The 20,993-nt window shown below is 38.7% G+C and overlaps 1 protein-coding gene and 2 long non-coding RNA genes across 3 annotated transcripts; 1 reads left to right on the forward strand and 2 right to left on the reverse strand.

Moving 5' to 3' along the window:
• Positions 1-974: 974 nt before the first annotated feature.
• Positions 975-1,793, reverse strand: LOC131008320 (uncharacterized). Its single transcript, XM_057935206.1, has one exon. It carries the CDS (start codon positions 1,791-1,793, stop codon positions 975-977), a length of 819 nt encoding a protein of 272 aa, XP_057791189.1.
• A 2,307-nt stretch (positions 1,794-4,100) lies between these two features.
• LOC131012044 (uncharacterized) lies at positions 4,101-7,038 on the reverse strand. The gene is made up of 3 exons (XR_009097171.1): positions 6,892-7,038; positions 4,972-5,038; positions 4,101-4,368 (listed from the first exon to the last, which is right to left on the reverse strand). It is a non-coding gene; the product is annotated as an uncharacterized LOC131012044 (long non-coding RNA).
• Positions 7,039-11,278: 4,240 nt separating this feature from the next.
• On the forward strand, positions 11,279-12,133 carry LOC131012045 (uncharacterized). The gene is made up of 2 exons (XR_009097172.1): positions 11,279-11,516; positions 11,842-12,133. It is a non-coding gene; the product is annotated as an uncharacterized LOC131012045 (long non-coding RNA).
• The last annotated feature ends 8,860 nt before the right edge of the window (positions 12,134-20,993 follow it).

Here is a 20,993-nt window from a genome sequence, read left to right on the forward strand (position 1 = left end):
CCTCCCAGCATCACCAGCTCGTCTTTGATTTCCTTCAGTTCGGCCGTCAGCTTGATAATCTCGCCACTGATTGGGCGAGAAGTTCCCTGTTCCTGTGCAACCTTTGGTTCAGGTCGAACTGAGCTGCCTTCTGGTTGGACCAAACGGTGGCTACCACCTTCATCCATCTCCACAATCCGCCAACGTACCAACCGCCCGATATCAAAGAGTCGGGTTTCTGCTGCAGCTGCTTCATCCGGGGCTTCCTCGTTGAAACCTGCAAGCTTCTTCGCCAAGAGAGTCACCAGTGGGCATAAGGAGAGATAATTGTTGGTATGGGTTACCCCATACTGAAATTGCAGTGCAGCGGTGAACCGAAAGTTCACCCTCTTTCTCTCCACCATGCACCAGAGCACAAAGAGCTCTTGCTGCGTGACGACGTTGGATCCCTCAATTCGGCCATAGATGTTATAAGCCAACCAACGATGGCAAATCTGCAGGGCTGGGTCGCGGAGTTCGTTGGATTTGCTGATATTCTTCACATATTTGGCCCCCGTTGAGAGTTGGGACCAGTACTGGTCAATCTGACTGCGCCACTCCGGTGGAGCCATGGTTTCAGCTTGTTTATACTCATCATCATACACTTCCTTGTCCTCTATTACTCCCAGGTGGATGTTCAAGTCGTTGATGGAGAGTGGAAACACCTTCCCTCGCAACTGGAAGCGGAGGGTACCTGGTGTTTCGATTGAGTAATTTCCCTTTGGCTTGAACTCTACCGTACTCATGAATTCTTCCGACAAACTCTTGAACGCCAACACATTCCACTTCAGAATCTTCCCCCAACCAATGCTCTCGAAATATCCCTCCACACGTTCTTTTATCCCGAAACTTTCTAACACTTCAGTCACCAGAAAATACCAAGGAGTTATCTCCCGATTCTGTAAAACGGCATACCTCTGACTGTCCCTCGGTATGGCCGTCTCCATAGTGCTGGGTCATACCACTCCCCTGCGCTTGACGCCCTTAGGTTTTGAGGCGATTGTGCTCGTCACTGGCTTAGTAGGGGCGACCACATCCTCCGAGTTGGAGCTTTCAACTGTCTCGGTTCTCTCTGGGTCTACTTCCATCGGTTCCTCCATCTCCTTGGCTTTCCCTTTTTCGGATGCAGTGGGTTTCCTTGGTTTCTTACTCTGCTCAGCTTTTGTTCGGATCTTACTGCCTGCCGATGTCGGTTTGGCCTTAACTGGCAGTGGGGGTTTGGCAACGTCTAGCTTCCTTTTTACTCCGGGCCTCTTGCTCTGGGGTGTCGGGATTTCTACTTCCCTCTCCTGAACGCCCCCACCTTCCTCTGCTTCGTCATCCTCTTCCTCGTCCACCTTCTCTTCTTCGCCCTTCTCCTCCTCCGCTTCCGTTTCCTCGGAAGCTGTTTTCTCCTCCTGCATGGAGGTTTCCGGAAATTGTGGTTGCGGTTGAGCTTGAATAGGTGGTGGTGCGACAGTGGATTGCGCCGGAGTTGCTTTGTTCGCCTGAGCCTTCTTTGATTTCTTCACAGGAGGGGTGAGCTCGGGCTCCCATTCTTCCGGTTGCGTCGACTCGGCGGCTGCTCTTGCTACTTCTCGTTCCTCTTGTTGGAGGACTTCGGCACGCCCTTTGTCCTCGGGTTGGATCTCCAGCAAAGGGTCTTCGGTGATTTTAGTGGAGGTCTCCTCCGAAGCGGTCCTCCTTGTGGTACGCTTTGGAGGTGGGAGTTTGGCGCCTTTCTTCTTCGGCGGTTGGTTGCTTCCGGAGCCTGCTCCTCCTTTGGTTTTGGCCATTGCGATTTGCAGAGATCAAAATACTTAGGATTTGTGCAGAAGTTTCGGATTTTGTGGGATTTTTGGAGGCAGGGTTGGTCTTTAAGAAGGGTGATCGGTAATTATGGGGTAATTATGGGAATTTAGGGTTTGAGGCGAGTGGTGATCGTGGTGTAGCAGTTTTTTTGGAGGTTAGGGTTTGTGGGGAGGAAGATCGTGGGTTGAGGCTTTGAATATGGTAAGTGTGACAGTTATGGCAGAAAAAGAAATTTTTAAGGAAATAAAAACTTGGCCAAAATTTGAAATTCAAATTTCTGCGGAAACCGAAGAGTTGCAGTCACATCGCCGCCTGCCTCTGACACGCTCGCGTCATCTCCCTCTGTAAGCCCTTTTCCAGACCGTTCCAATCCCTAACTCTCCACCTACACACTTTGCAACGCAAAGTGGGCTTGGATCAACCTCTGGGCCTCTTTCTAAATTATCTCGGTCCGACTTTCCTGCATGTTAGTGCATCCAAACAAAAACAAAACAACTTTAAAGAAAAAGAAAATTCGGTATAGACCATACCGAAGTAACCACACTGGGTTGCCTCCCAGCAAGCGCTCTTGTTTCTCGTCTTGAGCTCGACCTTCCTTCACTCTTCATTCGTATTCAGGGTCGAGAAGGTGGCACTCCTCCTTCTCTTTTCCTACTTCAGCAAGCTCATGATAGGGCTTTAGGCGATGCCCATTCACCACGAACGTATCAACTCCGTTTTGATCATATACTTCAATGCTTCCATTTGAAAAGATTCCTTTGATCACGAATGGTCCCGACCATTTTGAACGAAGCTTTCCAGCCATCATCTTGAAGCGTGAGTTGAAAAGTAGGACTTTTTGTCCCACCAAGAATTCCTTCTTCCTGATCTTGGCATCATGGATCCTTCTGGTTCGCTCTTTGTAGAGCACCGCATTATCGTAAGCCTCCAACCGAAGTTCTTCCAACTCACTCAGCTGCAACTTTCTTGTTTCTCCAGCTAGGGTCATACTGAGATTGATTTGCTTGATAGCCCAGTATGCCTTATGTTCTATCTCCACAGGCAAATGACATCTTTTCCCATAGAGTAAACGGAACGGGGACATCCCAATCGGTGTCTTGAAGGTAGTTCTGTATGCCCATAACGCATCTCCCAAATGATCACTCCAATCCTTACGGTTGGGGTGCACCACCTTTTCCAGGATGCTCTTTATCTCCCTATTTGAAATCTCGGCTTGCCCATTTGCTTGGGGGTGATATGCAGTGGTGACCTTATGTGTCACCCCCATCTTCTTGGTTAGTGCTCTGATGATGGCATTACAGAAATGGGACCCTTGGTCACTGATTAGAATTTTGGGTATACCATATCTCCTGAACACTTGTTCCTTCAGGAAACTTGCCACGGTATGGGCATCATTGCTTGCGGTTGCCTTGGCTTCAATCCACTTTGACACGTAATCTACTGCCACCAAAATGTATTCGTAGTTCCTTGACTTTGGGAAGGGTCCCATAAAGTCAATTCCCCATACGTCGAAAATTTCGACCGGCATGATCGGAACTTGTGGCATTTCATCCTTTGCGGTAATACCTCCAGTCATCTGACACTTCAGGCAGCTCTGTACCCATTTCCTTGCATCCGCGAATATGGTGGGCCAGTAGAATCCACTCTCCAAGATTCTGTGGGCCGTGCGTTTTCCTCCAAAATGTCCGCTATTTGCTGTTCCATGACACATGTCCAAAATTTGGGCATGCTCATCCTCAGGTATGCATCTCCGTATGACTTGATCTGCTCCAGTCTTCCAGAGATATGGATCCTCCCAGTGATAATATCGTGCTTGTACGAGTAACTTCTGTTGTTCGAATCTTGTCAGTCCTGAGGGTAGCTCTTTGGTAGTCAGGTAGTTAGCTATATCCGCATACCAGGGCTCCTGCCTGGTTAGAGTATACAGCTCTTCTTCTTCTTCCAGGGCGCTCATGGAATATAGTCTCTCGTCTGAAAAGGTATCGGTAATGGGCATACCGTCATCTTCTTCCAGTTGCAACCTGCTCAAATGGTCTGCTACGAGGTTCGCAGCTCCTTTCTTGTCCCTTATCTCTATATTGAACTCTTGCAATAGCAGAATCCACCTGATGAGTCGAGGTTTGGATTCCTTCTTGGCCATCAAGTATTTCAACGCAGCATGATCCGTGTCACAGCCCGCCCTAACTAGGGATAGTTAGGCCGAGTGATCCACGACTAGGGATGGGGTTAAAGAAGAAGGGGAAGAAAAGGGGCGTCATTTATAGCCGTAAAACTTACTCATCTTAATAAAACTCGTCATTTTTATTCATTAATACTCAATTGAAAACAATCTATGAAAGACTGCATAAAAGTTAATTAATATCATTAATCAAGTTATACATCATATGCAACCATTCTCTTAAGACTCAAAGTATGACATAACATACTATAACATCAACAACATCTTGCAGCGGAAAATAGCTAGACATATGTATGAAGACATATTCTAGATAGGTTAACTATTTATTAACAACCCTGGAGACTCCGCTCATTGCAGCACCATCATCACATCAGCTCAACCTGCACATTTAGAAAACATATGCAGGGCTGAGTACAAAAGCACTCAGTGGGCACGTATGCCTAGGTATAAAAATACATGCTTCAAAACTATAAATTGTCATGCCATCATAATCAGTACAGCAAGGGAGTTTTTCGCTAAAAGGGCCCAAGCTTACTAAGTTCATTTGTGATTCTTAAAGTTCGTCTGATCAGACTAAGTTCTTTTGTAATCTATCATATCTGAAATTGTGTGCCGGAGAGGTGGCCACCTCTCACGGTCACTTGACCGGCCAACCCGCTAGATGACTCACGGTCACTGGTGTACACTAGTCCTGGCAGGATAGCTATCAACTGCTCAGGACCCGAATTCGATTGCATCATTGGCAAAGCCAAAGCAGATAGATATCATACTAAAATTTAAACATTTTATGGCAAGACAACAGTTGTAATATTTTCCAGTTCAAAGATTTGTAACGAAATAACTTGTTCAAAGGTAGCATTAAACTCGTTTGATAGATATATAAAACTGAAATTAACAGTTAAATCATCTCATGCATTCATTCGTATAAGAGGCCTACGACACGCAGGGGATCTCTATATACGTATAGTAAAAGTAATGCCCACCTCGTTGTGTCTCTGTATCAATGAGTAACGTCACTCTCTCCCTCAAGTCGTTACTTCCCAAAAGGACCTTCATCGTTATGAAGAATTGGTGAGAAGTTATAAAAGAAACCTCGATTAATAATCTAATCTCTTTTATGAAACATTAGTATCTCTAATGTTCATCTCTCTTGATTGTTAATCAATATAACAATTATTATCTCTCGTCATTACTCATTAATTATAACATCCTTATGTTATAATTAGCAGCGCTTCAATTAAAAGAAATATTTAACACATCGAAAAGTCCACTTTCTTAGCAGATCTATTCGCTCTCATCTCGTCTAATTAACCGATTAGAAAGTTAAACTTTCCATTAGGCATGTATTTGAGTCACGGGTCAACAAGAATTGACTATGCTCAAATTCTAATTTCACTAAAAATTTCGGCATGACCTATTCATATATAATGTCAGCCACGAGATTTCAACGCGTGAATCTCACTACGTGAACTCGTCTCTCGACTCAAAACTTAACATCTTGACATCTTTTCAACGCAACCCAAACAATTCAAAATCATCAAAACTCTTTATCAGTAAACTATCATTTATACTCGACACCAATTGTTCGAGTGTCAGATACCAACATTTATGTGCGTTAATCATAACTCTCACAACTCACACCATTTAGTCATATCGTATCATCCATCAAAACAAATATAATCAAGTTGTTTTCTAGAAAGTTTTGCTGTTTTTGTGTCATCTTTAAAAATTCATAACAACCAACTCAATCATCATAAACTCTCATACCAATTGATCTCAAAAACTTCATGAAGTGTAGTTCACTCTAAAAATGGTAGTTAACCAAAAAGGTTAAATATTTTTGGAGATATTGCTCTTTTAGTGCAGGCTGTCAAAGATTGACAGTTTCTGCCAATTTTGTTTAGGCCATTAGAAACCAAGGCAAACCTTAATAAAATTCCATCAAATTTAATCATCCAAAACTAAAGGTATCCTTGAAGATTTGGTTAAAATTTCACAAGAGAAAACGTTCATATGATCTGCCAAATAAACAATGAAACTCATACACTTTTACTGTTGGACAAATATGACAGCAGAACAGGGCATTTTTGAAATAATAAACTGCTCTGTTTCAGAGGTCATAAAAATCGAAATCTTATGTTTTTAGAAAAGTATTGAAGTCTAGTTTTGTTTAAAAAAAACGGTGATGCAAAATCCTTCATGGATTAATAGATATAAACGTTTTTGTGAAGTCTACCAATAGTTGACAGATTCTGTCAAGGATTTTTCAAAATATCTTTAAAATAGCAAACATCATCCAAAAGACATGAAATTTTGCAGCGACGAAATACACATATCATAGATAAACATACTAAAATTTCAGAGCCATCAAGCAATGAAAACTCATCGAAACATAAGCTTGAAACTGCTGTAAAATTTTGACAGAATTCCAGTTTTAATTTCGTTCAACAATTATCATCCATAAATTGTAAATCAATTAGCATGCTCATGTGATATCGTAGAACACATATACGCAATAATATTCATTATGCAACGTCCCAAACTTCACGAATTTAAATAATCATACTCTAAAAACTTATACAATTTTCGTGCTTGGAAAAATACGAATTTAATATATATCGATTCTAGCATACCCCTAAGCACAAATATCAAGTCAAAACGATCAAACAAAAATCGAAAGACAAGCTAATATGTGAAAAACGGGGCTGCCCTCATGGGTTTCATAGCTACGGTCCGTTCCGTTCTTACTCCCTTCATTAAACATGCTCAACATCTACCCAAGAACAACATACTAAAATTTCACGACGATCCGACGTCGTTTCAAAATAAAGTCGAGAATCGACGTTTTTCGACGTCGACGAAAATCGAAAAGAAAACCATCAAAACGTAGGTAGAGATCTTACCTACTTAGATACGTGATCGAAAAGATGATCGGCGCTCGTCTCGGTGCTCAAATCGGAAGTCAAAAGCTTGAACACCAAAGAAATGGTGTTAACGTGAAGTGTGTGTGTGTTTCTAATGTGTTTTAGTGTGTGTGCAGCACAAATTAGTGTGTGTGTTGTGTGTGCAGCGTGAGTTAGGTGAGATAGAGGGATAGTGGGCAGTTGGGGGGGGTGGTTAGGGGTAGGGTAGGTTAGATATTTAGGATATTAACCCGTTAGTCGTTAAATATCTCGTTTCGTCTCGTTTTAACGACTAACTACCCATACTCTTCGTTACTCGCCCTCTCAACCTCTACTCACTTTCATTGCACTCGTAATTCTATATAAATATAGAAAACACAAGCTCGTTCTCGAAATTCTGATAAACGAGCTCGGTTCGTTTATCGAGAAAATCTAGTTCACTATTCACTCGTCGTCCAAAAATAAAAACTTTCATTATTGGACTCGTATCGAAAAACTAAGAATATTTCTCGACGACGTGCACGTAAGATTTTGAAAGTCGACAAAAAGACGAAATAGCGGTATTTTACTATTCATCGTCAAAAAGTCAAAATTTTCAAAAACGTCTTAACGGACTCAGATCTCACTTCCGAGTTCACCGTTCTCATTCAAATAATTATCTCGAATTATTCAAATACTCAAACTCAAATACGAATATAAAATCTCACATCATTCTTACATCATCGAAAGAACATCTCAACATCTTAAAAATAATAAGAAAACTTCATATAACTCCTCATCTGTTTACAAAGTAAATCAAACAAGGGATCTAAACCCTAATTACTCAAACTCAAGCAATTAAACACGTCATCAAAAGCACGGGTATTACAATCCGTGTAGACCACCGCCTTTGTCCCCAAAAGATAGGAACAAAACTTTTCTATGGCAAATACCACCGCCAGTAGTTCTTTCTCAGTAGTGGTATAGCTGCATTGTGCTGGATTCAGTGTTTTGGATGCGTAATAAATCACGCAACTCTCTTTGCCTTTCTTCTGTCCCAGTACTGCTCCAACGGCGTGATTGCTGGCATCGCACATGATCTCGAACGGTATGTCCCACACTGGTGGTTGAATAATGGGGGCCGACACCAACTTGTTTCTTAAAATTGTGAATGCCTCCTTACAATCATCGTCAAACTCAAACGGCACATCTTGTTGAAGAAGTCTGGTCATGGGCTGAGCAATCTTGGCAAAATCTTTGATAAATCGCCTGTAGAAGCCTGCATGGCCTAGGAATGCCCGTATGTGCTTCACGGTCGTCGGGTAGGGCAATTTGGCGATGGAATCGACTTTCGCCTTGTCCACTTCAATACCCCTTTCTGAAATCACGTGCCCAAGCACTATTCCTTCCCTTACCATAAAATGGCATTTTTCATAATTAAGGACTAGGCTTTTATCCACACATCTTTTCAGGACAAGCTCTAGATGCTTCAAACATGTGTCGAAAGAATTACCATATACGGTGAAATCATCCATGAATACTTCAATGCAATTCTCCAATAGGTCGGAGAAGATGCTCATCATACACCGTTGAAAAGTTTCCGGTGCGTTGCAGAGTCCGAACGGCATTCTCCGGTATGCAAATGTCCCAAATACGCAGGTGAAAGTGGTTTTCTCCTGGTCCTCATGTGCCACAAAAATTTGCATGTATCCAGAATATCCGTCTAGAAAACAGTAATAGGCATTACCGGCCAATCTCTCCAACATCTGGTCGATAAAGGGCAGTGGGAAGTGGTCCTTCCTGGTTGCATCATTCAGCTTCCTATAATCAATGCAAACTCTCCATCCAGTTTGCAATCGGGTGGGCACAAGCTCGCCTTGATCATTCTCCACAACCTGTATCCCTGACTTCTTCGGTACGACATGGACTGGACTCACCCATTGGCTATCGGATATGGGATAGATGATTCCCAACTCCAACAGCTTGAGAATATCTTTCAGCACTACCTCTTTCATCACCGGGTTCATCTTCCTTTGAGAATCTCGAACGGGTCTGGCTCCCTCCTCAAGGTAAATGTGATGCATGCACTCCGTAGGACTGATGCCTTTTATATCAGCTAAGGTCCAACCGATGGCTTCCCTGTTCTCTCGTAATACTCTGACCAATCGGTCTTGCTGCACGACGGTTAGATCAGAACTGATGATAACTGGTAACGTCTCTTCTGGTCCCAAATAAGCATACTGTAAATGCTTCGGTAATTGTTTGAGCTCCAAAACGGGTGCTTTCTGAATTGAAGGTAACAGCTTCTCGTTCTGCCCATACTGAGCCAATAACTCCGGTTTGCTTGCCTCTGCTCCCCCGGCTAGATAGACTTCCTGGATTAATTCCTTGATCTTCTGGTCTACCTCCACCTCGGCTTCTAAAGTGCTTTCTCGGAGGGAGTAGAGCTCCATGATAGCTTTCTTCATTTCATCGTCCTCCATATGTTCTGCATCCCGATCAGTCAGACCATATTGAATCACCTTCTCCGTGGTATCCCTGGAACCGAAAGTAATTCCTTGTTCCTGCACTAAGGGTTCAAATACATCGACCATGTCCACCGTCTCCATTGCTTGTTTCCTCTTCATGGTCTCATAGATATTGAATTCCACTTGAACTCCGTCTAACTCACATGTCAAGATTCCGGTTTTGATATCGATCTTGGTTCCGGCGGTCATCATGAACGGCCTTCCCAATAGTATGGCATTCTCTCCAGTTTCAGGTCCGGTATCTAGAACATAGAAGTCTGCTGGGAAAATCAAATCCCTAACCTTGATCAGCACGTCTTCCACTACTCCTTCAGGGTAAGCGTTGGATCTGTCAGCTAACTGTATGACCACACGGGTGTCCCTCATCTCGCCAATATTCAATCTCTTGTACACAGCCAACGGCATCACATTAATGGAGGCTCCAAGATCCATCATTGCCTTATCCATGTTGGTTCCTCCTATGTTGCATGGAATGGTAAACATCCCTGGATCCTTTCGCTTAGCGGGTAGCTTCCGTTGGATCACTGCCGAAACACTTTCTCCCATCACGTACCGGACTTCTTCCTCCATTTTGACTTTTCTTGAACAAAGATCTTTCAAGAACTTGGCATATTTGGGGATTTGCCTGATAGCATCGAGTAAAGGTATGCTTAACTCAACCTTCTGAAACATCTTCATCATTTCACTTGCTTCCTTCTCTCTAGCCTTCTGTTTCAAGCGTCCCGAGTAGGGTGCTTCGGTTGGGTTGCCACCTCCAGCTTGTTCATTGGTTGGACCCTTCCCGTTCTTATCCCAGCCTCTTCGGAGCAATTCAGCTTCTGCTAACAACCCTTCCTCCTTTTCTTCCCCCTCAAGAAACTTGGTTAGCACTACTTGGGCATGCTCTCTGGGGTTGATTCCCATGGCGGGGAGTTTACCAGCGTTCTCCTCCAGTTTGGCCACTGCCTTAGTCAAATGACTAATTTGCTGGTTAGTTTGGTTCATGCCGGCACGAATTTCATTGCGAAACTTCTCGCTCTCCTTAGCCATGCTTTCAATTGCTTCTTCCCAATGTGCTCTCCGATGTGGTGGTTGGTAAGGAGGTTGTTGCTGATTCTGGTTGTGGTGTTGAGGTGGTCCTAACTGGTATTGTTGTTGATGCTGGTTCTGATTATACTGAGGACGTTGCACTGGTGCGCCCATATTGTTCTGCTGTTGGGGCTGACCATCTTGCTTCCACCGAAAGTTGGGGTGATCTCTCCACCCAGGGTTGTAAGTATTTGCATAAGGATCGTACTTCCGTGGATTTCCATCATGTCCTCCCATGGCATTGACATCAACAATATCTTCACCATAATTTGGACAATTTTCAGATTGGTGTCCAGTGGCATCGCAAAGGCCACACTGGCGAATCTTCTTTGGTATAGTCAAGCCCGAAAGAAGTTCCTTGAGTTCGTTCATGCTCTTCTCCATAGTTTTGTCCAGATTAGACATCCCTTCCTTCTCTTCAGCTTTCCTTGGTTTCTCCAGATTCCTTTCATGCCCTTCATCCCGTGATTCCTCAGCCATGGTGCCCAACAGTTGGAAGATTTCCAGCGGGGTTTTGCTCATCAACGATCCATTACAAGCTGCTAGGACTAGACTGCGATCGTTCCTCCGCATGCCCTTTACAAAGCTCTCCACCTGATCTTTCGGAGAGATTTGGTGATGGGGGCAATTGCTTAACATTCTCTTGAATCTCGTCCAGTATTTGTAGAAGGATTCTAGCCCATCTTGCCTTATGCTGCGGATATCCCATCGCATCCGCTCCACTCGTGCTGCTGGGAAGAATTCTTCCAAGAAGGTTTTGTGCCCTTAGCATCTGAATGTCTATAAATAGTGCTAGAATTAATTGTAAATGTATGCAATATAGAAATACTCAAAGAAACTCTGCCAATTTTCACTCTTCAACAATTTAAGTTTTGGATCTATAGTTCTTTGACAAAATTATCTTCTTATTTTTTCAATTCCTTTATTTCTCATCCCGTAATTTTTACTCGTTTAACGTGGTGATCGTCAGTGTTTTTCAGAGAAATTTGGATGTCTGAAATTCACGCCGAATTCCTCATATTCTTCGGTATTTCTTTCAGTGTTCACAAGGTTTTTATCCTTTTACTTATATATTTATAAAAAATTTGTTGTGGTAAAAACTCGACTTAGCAAGTATCTTACCAACTGAGTTTATGGGTGTGTTTGATAGCCTATATAACCCCTAGATAGAAAACATATTTTGAGTTATCTAAATATTTTGGTATGTAAGATAAGTTAACTAAGAGGCTCGAGATATACTAAAGTCTGTTGTTAAATAATGTTCCTCTTTGTATTACAAATCTTCCCCATGCCCTGCGATAGCTAACAATGACATAGATAAGGTTAAAAATGACAAAATTATCCTTCATATCTTCACCAATAGCGTTTCTTGCAGGGGATTGCAGCCGATGGCGTTCTAAAGGGATATGTTGGCACTGACGGCAGCGACGTACGTTAAGTTGCAACGATATACAACGGGGGTTTTCTTGAGTCTTTTGTCGCGACCGTCGTGGGCAACAGAGATTTGTTCGGCGATGCATTCATGATCGAGGGATTTGGATTATGTCTGTGGTGGCCCCTCTTTGGTTTAATTGTCTCTTTTAACTCTTTATTTGGAACTTCAATTTGTCCTTACCTTCTCTGCTCAGTCAAATGTCAAATGAATTCAAGACTTGGACATTAGAAAATGGTGTTATGTTGGGCGGCGACATTGCATTTTTTTTAGGAGGGGGCGCGGCGGTGTGCATCGGTCATTTGAGTTTAGGGGGAGGAGGGAGGGAGATGGGAATGAAGGGGGTATCATGGCGAAGAACATCGGCCATATGATTTTGTAGTTTGGTGAGAGGTGTTCTGGCGGTGCGTCAAAACTCAATTTGGCAAAAGTGGTGGTGGTGGGAAGGGGGTTGGGGGTGCATCAAAACTCAATTGATTTTTTTTTTAATTTAAGCTCATTATTTAATTTTATAAAAGGTTGAAATGGTAATTTGCTTACTTAATATAAGTTTTAATCTAAGCTACCAACCAACTAATTCATAATATCTATATTTTATACTCACTCCGTCCACTAATTCGTGTCCTAGAGGAGGTGGTTACATATTTTAAGAAAAAATGTATTGTTTATTTGTTGAGTGGAGAAGGAGACCCACAATTAGTAAGTATAGTTTACTAATGACAGTTTTTGAGATTAAAAGTGGTGGGTCCCTCAATGACATATGTGTAAATAAAAAGTGTAAAATATAATGATTAATGACAGTAATTAAGGAAATAGTTACTAAAAATAAGTAAGACACGAATTGGTGGACGAACCAAAATGACAAATTAGGACATAAATTGGTTGACGGGGGAGTATCTTATCTATCAAATACTCCATCCGTCCCAAAACATTGTGGCTTTATTACTATGTTGGGACGTCCCTGAAAATTGTGATATTTTCTTATTTAGAAATGATCCCACAAATTTTCTCTCACTATTTACAAAAAGGTGTGTGACCCAATCTCCACTTAAACACAAATACCATACTTTTTCTTAAAACTCGTGCCATATCTTTTGGTCCATAATTTTGAGGGAAGGAGGAGTTATGATACTAATCTAAATCTATTTATGATACGTATCCTAAATTTTATTTATCTTGGCTTATCTCAATAAGGCTATTAAACATGTCCTTAAGATAATACATCTTATAATTACATTTTGGACATATTTGTATATGTTGGGTCCCGGAGGGTCACTGAACAGGTGTATGGGGGGGGCAATACACCTGTAGGCTATTTTTCAAAATTCTTTTATAGTTAACTGAAATAGTATCAACTGATACTGAAAGAGTTTGACTGATGTGAGCAGTTAAATACAACTTCAGTTAAACGAAGGTGAGAGACTGATACTGAAGTAACTTCAGTATTTTGACTTCAGTTAAAATCAGTACTTTAACTGATATCCACAAAAGTGCTTCAGCCTGATTTTGAAACAGAGGAGTTTTATGAATCTTACTGATTATCCGAAGATTTATCAGTTAGACTAATAATACTAGCAGCAGAAAACTAAACTTAAGAAATAGCCTTTGTGATTAACACGTTGTTAAGATACAGTTTCACTTTGCAGTTAATCAGTTTCAGTTAAAAAGGCGTTTGTGCACAGATAGAAAAGTAAGGCTGAAAGCGATAAACAACAAAGGATTTTTACGTGGTTTGGAACAAGTTCCTACATCCACGGTCAGTTAAACACACTGACAATCACTCTGGGCCAGTGCTTGCGGATGCACAACAAACCTTTAACTGAAATAAGGTTTCAGCGCCAATACATTGGATTGAACTTCTTGTCTCATTCTTAACTTGCAGAAGCAAAGACTACACTTGTCTTGCGTGCGGGGGGTTAAGAAATCTTGAGTTCAGACTCTGGCTAGAACTCTCTCTCTCTTAAACTCTCTTTTCGCTCAATTGAAAAGGGTTCGAATTACCAACTAGATTACAGAGAACAGACTCTCTGTAATCGGGGACTTAGGCTTTGAATTTTGCAGAGTATTTGCCTAAGTAACTAAGAGAATGAAGTTAATCAGTAAACTGATTTAAGCTTTGAGTATTCTCTTCTTCGATTCAAGCTTTGGAGCAGTGAGTAGGCTGAGTTGCAATTTTGGCAGAGGTTCAACTTGTGTATTTGAATCGGTGAAGATTGTGGTGTTCCTCGAGCACTATTTATAGCCGAAGTCTTGAATAGATTCGTTGGCAAGATGGTCTTCAAGAATTCGTCCGTTGTTAGAGTAATTTGAATTTGGCTGAGGCTTCAATCTTCGAGGTTCCCAAATTGGTGAAGAACGGCGTCTCAGATACAGGAGGTAAGGGGCTTCTGAAAGTTATCACAAAAAAGGAATGCTTTGTAGAGAAAGGACGATCTTCAATATCTCTGCATTTAATGCAGCTGTACTTGAAAGTACGTGGCTTCCTTTTAACTCTGGAGCTTCAGTCCAAGGAAAAATGTCAATTGATACTTGACTTGAGTATCAGTCCGCCAGATCCATGTGGCCAACATTAATACTTTAGTCTCAACTGATCCTTCAGTAAGACTCTCGTCCAGTCAAATCTTCAGTATTTGACTTTGTCTTTTCACAACTAACTTCAGTTGTGAGTTCTTTGAACTTCAGTCTTCAGTCTTCAGTTAGACTAGAGAACATGAACTCTAACACTTGAGTTCGATAAAATCTAGTCTATAAAAAGAAATTCTAAGAGTTTTGGTATCATCAAAACTAGGGCCAGGATATTTCATTGAGTTCCCAACAGTATATTTCGATAATGATGTTTTAAAGTAGTACTCCATTTGTTCCACTTTGATAGTCAACATTATTTTTTCACCACTGCACGTATTAAGAAAATATAATATTTTTTGAAAAATATAATTTATTTTATTTTTCCATTATCTTCACACATATTAAATAAGGTTATTATAATAAAATAACATTTAATACAATTTAGATTTTGAAAGTGAACCATATCTTGATACATTTTAAAAAGAAATAAGGGACAACCAAAGTGTAATGGAGGAAGTACAATTTTAAATCCTAGGGTTAAGTACCAAATACCCCCCCAACGTTGGGGCCCCTATCGCGTATAGGACCCTATAGTCAGGGTCCGCGCTGTTTACTACCTCAACGTGGTTAAACCTAAGCAAATCCCCCCCTCAAATACCAAATACCCCCCTGCATTAAGTCACCGTTGGGGGGGTATTTGGTACTTAATACCTGACTATAGGGTCCTATATGCGATAGGGGCCCAACGTTGGGGGGGGGGGGGGATTTGCTTAGGTTTAGCCACGTTGAGGTAGTAAACAGCGCGGACCCTGACTATAGGGTCCTATACGCGATAGGGGCCCCAACGTTGGGGGGGTATTTGGTACTTAACCCTAAATCCTTAACCTAAACGAGAAAAAATAGTTACAATTAAAAAATAAATGCATTGTTAACCATATATAATCCCTATCTACAAGTCTAAAATAATAGAAAAATAAATTGAACATGTACATATTTAAGATCAAGAGTTTAAAGTAGTATTTACATACACCACATATATTTCTTTTTTTGAAAGGGGCGCTTAAATGCACAATCTTTCACGCAATTATAATTTTGCTCATAAACTAAAAATTATCGTTTCCATATATACAAGCTTTCAAGTATTTTGATTTTTTGCACGATTGTCAATTTTTCTGACGAATTAATGTCAATACGACTAGTTGAAGTGACAAATTAACATCATCATGATCAACTAAAGTAGCGTAGATATACAATTACGTTGTTTAGTACATGTACATCATCCGTTTAAGATGGATAGATATTCTAGACGACTACCTCAACATTAATTTGGGGGCCAATTGACAACCGTTTCAACAATTAAATGTCCTAAAAAATTTAATTTATGCACAAAATAAAATTCGATGAAAATTTATGTATTTAGTTGCAAATACCCCTATTAGAATATTTTTTAAGGCTTATTTTGGGATGGTTTCTCTTCAAAAATTTTATCACATGATTTATTAGGTTATTTTTGTCAGAATTTTATGTTGAGGCAATTCAAATGACTTATTTTTTAAACTGAACTACTACTTCCACCTATGCGATGTACGATCTATATTATAATTCAATAAAAAATTAATTAAATAAATATTAATATAAAGCATACTTTGTAAGTAACTCCAAATATAAGTAAATGCAAAAAATAATAGGGCCATTTCTCTGGCACAGATTCTGTCCTGGGAAAGTAATCTAATTCCAAAATATTAAATTCATGTGTTTGGTTAAACTAGCATTTGCATCCCGTGCAATGCATGGGAAAATATTTTTTATTTTTTATATTTATATAAAATTAATACTAATTCAATTATCATACTCATAAATACAATAAAAATTAATTTTAACTATATATATTTGAATTGAATATTAAAAAATAAAAAAGAATTTACAATTCTAAAATTTGATATTATGAAAAGCAAAAAGAAAAAAGTTATAAAAATAAAAAATACATTTTTTTTTCAAAAAGATGAGAGAGGAAAGAGAAATTTATAAAATTTTAATATTAAAAAAAATTTAATTTGTACATTTTAAATCAAATATTTGTATAAAATATATCAAATTAAAGCTCTTATCGTGATCTTTAATTTGATATGCATATTAAATATTTTATAATTAATCGAATTTCACAATTGTGAAAATAAATAAAACAACAAATAAGAAGTTAAAGAAATGGAAAATAAAAAGAAAAATATAGTTTAAACATAAACCTTGAATTTTATTATAACTACAAAATTACCACTCAATTTTGAAATTGATTTCAAATTGGAAACTGCCTTTTTAATATAGTATAGATTTTTATCATACATGGAACGTAAAAAGAAACTTAAAAACAAGGAAAATAGTGCAACTTTCTAGGATTCTTATTCGCTAACTTTTCTTAGTTATTCTTTTTCCTCATTTCCCAGGATTCTTACTTACATACATACATACATATACATATATATATATATATATATATATATATATATATATATTCAATATTATTTGTATTATTTAATAAAATGCAAATTATATTTTATTTAGTAGGTATTTAATGTTTTGTATCATTATTATTATTATTATTATTATTATTATTATTATTATTATTATATATATATATGCATTTTTGTGTTTAATTATATGCATAATTAAGACGGCGAGCGATGAGCAGAGACAAGAAGTATCTGATGGGCCGCCTAGTACAATCCATTTTTGTGTGCAACGTTATGTATATTTGTTTTCAATTATATACATAACAAAGGCGGCCGCCGAGTGATTTTTTTCTTTAGTATTCGAAATTTTTATTCTCATTTTACCCATGCGTGTATTTTGCCTTGAAATCCCTCTATCATATGTCACATTTTTAGTGCTCTACATGTACACAATGTGTGGTCCAAATTTGATACTATATACCATCTAAAGACACGGTATTATCAGAACCCAATCACTCATTCATAAAAGGTCACGATTAACTCACATATTGAAGCATTAATGAATTGAAAACAACGTAGGAGAAAGAAATCCCCATCTCTATTATTAGATCAATTCTTCAATCGTGTTGGCTCAAAAGAACTCGATAAAATACTTTGCATGTATATTTCTAAAAATACTATTGTTTGGATAGAACTCGATAAAATACTTGGCATGTATATTTCTAAAAATACTTGTCTCTCTGGTGCTCTCAATGGTTTCTTTAGATTTTCTTTTTCTCTTTTTCTAAATAAAATTAAATGTTAAATATCGAAAATAATGCAATATTCCTCAAATTTGCAGCTTTGACGCGATTTTTAAAACATTGTCCTCACACCACCACCTACTTAATTTCTTACGATTACAACATCTCAATTTTGTCATCAAAAGTTTGCTTTATGAAAAAAAAATAGAACAAATGTAGTGTTTTTAATAATAATAGGAATATTTGAAAAATTGTGTAAATTAAGATAAAGATGAAATTATTTTGGAAGTGAGGTGAATGTGGAAGCATGTAGGCATGCAATAATAGAAGGTAGCTTTTTTGGAATTTGATGAGTGCTTGTTTTAGAAGGGCATGCTTGTGAGTAGTCATCTTCACACATGTGTGTGTGTGTGAGTGTGATGGCATGGCTGATGGCCCCTCCTTTTTCTCTCCTCGGATAATGACATGCATCGACTCATACATATGCATTCCAACGCACACATGCTCCCACTCCCTCTGCGTTTCTCCTCTTTAATTCAACTCAATCACACACAATAAATAAGTAAATATATGTATGTGTGTGTGTGAAAGAGAGAGGGAGGGCGGTGACACCGGTGAGAGAGAGATGCCTTTGTCAATATTCTTGGTCGGCTGTTAGGAAGATACGGATGTAGAATATCGTCTTCACATTTTTATTTTTTTAAATATAATATAAAGTAATGTATTGCATATATATTCCATTTTTCTTAACTGTGTTTTCTTCAATTTTCAAATATCTGAACTTATTTTTTAGAAACCATATTGTTTTTTCACTTTCTCATGATCAAAAAGTACTACATTTTTTATTTTCTCGAATTAGTTTGTACAGATGCCAAAATGAATTTACATTAACTATAATATTGGAGAATATAACATTTCACGAGAAGTTGGTCGACCAAAATTATCTAACCAGTTCTAGTATTTAGATGCGTGCCAAAAGGAAAAAAAATATATATGTATGTTGAAGTGTGACAAAAGAATTTTAAATACAAATATTCGTATCTTCATTATGTTAAATGTATCCATAAAATGTCGACGCATGTACACAAAACTAACTTAAATAGTAAATTGTAGATGAATATTATCCCAATCAATTTTAAAGTTTTTTTTTTTTGAGAGGCAATCTTACAGAATTTTAAATACAAAAAAAGAATGGTATGTTAATTATGTTAAATACACATACACATACACATACATATATAGAAAGGGGATTGTGTACATTCATTTTTCTTTTATATATATTTAATTTTGGACCACATATTTTGTTCATCCAATGCACTAAAAATACGACACATAATAGAGCAATTTCAGAAGAAAAAAAATGTGCATGGTGTATCATTAAATTCATAAGAATCCCAGACTTATGCATTTGTTTAATTATATGTATATTATATTCAAACAACTTTACATAATATACATTTTATTTTTTAAGATAACCACCAGCACGGGATGAACGAGTCAGGTGTGCTCGCCACCTGCGCGACAGCTGGCACCTGTTCCTCGTCTCTATTCTCCACTGAACAGCTCGCATCAACGACTAACTTAGTCGCACAACGCCAATTTGGGAGAAAGCGATAGAAATAATATTTTTGATCAAAAGTCGATGACACCTACTCCTCGTCTCTATTCCCCACCGAATAGCTTGCGCCCAATGGCTGACTTAGTCACACGATGCTGATTTGGTGATAGCGAAAGAGAAAGGACGACAACGGTTTTCGTAGGAGAGATAGAGAAAGAGAAAATCTAGATCTAGGTTTTATGATTGTACAACTTAAATTCGTGCAAGTATGTGGTATATAATTAAGAAAATGCTCGTTTTGGCTGCCTTTAGCAGCACCACGCAACAACAACATTGCCACCATCGCCGCCTTATACCCTCTGCACTCAAACGCAATAACAACACATCAATATTCACAATAGATTAACAGATCGTAGGAGAAAGAAAGATGATAAATAGTAAATTAGGGTAATAGATTAATAATTATCCAACATATTTGTTGGATTTGTATACTGAAAGCAAGAACGTTTTATGCTTGTATACAATGATTCCTGTTTTCACTATTTAATCTCCTATCTGATTGGGTTCATGATTGCATATGTATGTTCTTTATCTCTATATAAGTAGATTATATGGTGTGTTGTAGATCACAAAAGACCATATAATTGGATTAACCTTAAGAGATATAATATGATCACAACCGAAATAACTCTAGGACAAGTTATTGGTTTAGGTTGCGGTATAGATGGAAGTAGTTTGTCTTGACTACTTATCTATACTGGTACGTAATACGTATTGATAGGACCACAGTGAGATATATTCTTCTATCTGACTTAAGTGAAGAATTAGAGATCTCGGTGACTTATAAGATCTTAATACTAATAAGATGTCAGATATATATGTTGATTCGTCTATCACTTTGACTTACTATGAGCGAGAGTTATATAGTAACTTGAGTACACTGTATCTTGGGTGATAGCGGTTAATATATGATATCTGATTATCTGTATTGGTACTCGTATCCGTATAGGATAATGACATCCCCTTATGGAGCTCAATAATGTTTATTGCGCTAAACCCTGCAGGTTGATTAAGTTCAGGCGCAATAATAAGGTTTGAGTGGTACTGCTTAAGGATTACAAAGAGATTAATTAATTTAGGCTGTCAGAGCTCTAATTAATTAATGGATGTCGGATATTTTAAATACGAGGATTTAATAAGTCTAAATACAAGCCCCGACTCATTACCGGCAATAAAGGGGTAAGTCAATATTGGTTCTCTAGTGGAATGAACTAATATTTATAAATTAATTATGGTCTGGGCTGACCATAGATAAATTAATTTATTTGAGGCCCATCTTTATTCCTTGTATCTGGTCCCTGGACTGGCCCAAAGTCTCCTAGCCCAGAAAGAGCTAGAAAACGTCCCATACCCTAAAACTGGCGCCTCCTCCCTTTTCTGTATTATATAATACAGCTGTCAGCTCTCAAGAAATACACACTGATAATTATTAGAGTTTGGGAACTGAGAAGGGGCGCAGAATTAGAAACACGTTGGGGATTTCTAGCTTGGGATTTCTCACAGTTCGTTGTCCATCCAACGGTGAGACTTGAGCGGGATACAGTCGAGAAGATCAAAACTAGAGTCTTTCGACACAATCATCAACAACCTGTGCATCCGATTCACAAGTAAGTAATTCCTAACACCTATGTGCAGCTGTTAAATTCATAGGAGCATGTTAGGATTAATCGTTGTATGATAAATTAATAATAACCAAGAAACGATCATCGGGCAAAGCGAAAC

This window comes from Salvia miltiorrhiza, chromosome 2, assembly GCF_028751815.1.
Source record: "Salvia miltiorrhiza cultivar Shanhuang (shh) chromosome 2, IMPLAD_Smil_shh, whole genome shotgun sequence".
Lineage (NCBI taxonomy): Eukaryota > Viridiplantae > Streptophyta > Magnoliopsida > Lamiales > Lamiaceae > Salvia > Salvia miltiorrhiza.

Excerpts from the sequence above, each read along its gene's own strand:
- LOC131008320 (XM_057935206.1), bottom strand. The coding sequence starts at position 1,793 with ATGGCCAAAACCAAAGGAGGAGCAGGCTCCGGAAGCAACCAACCGCCG.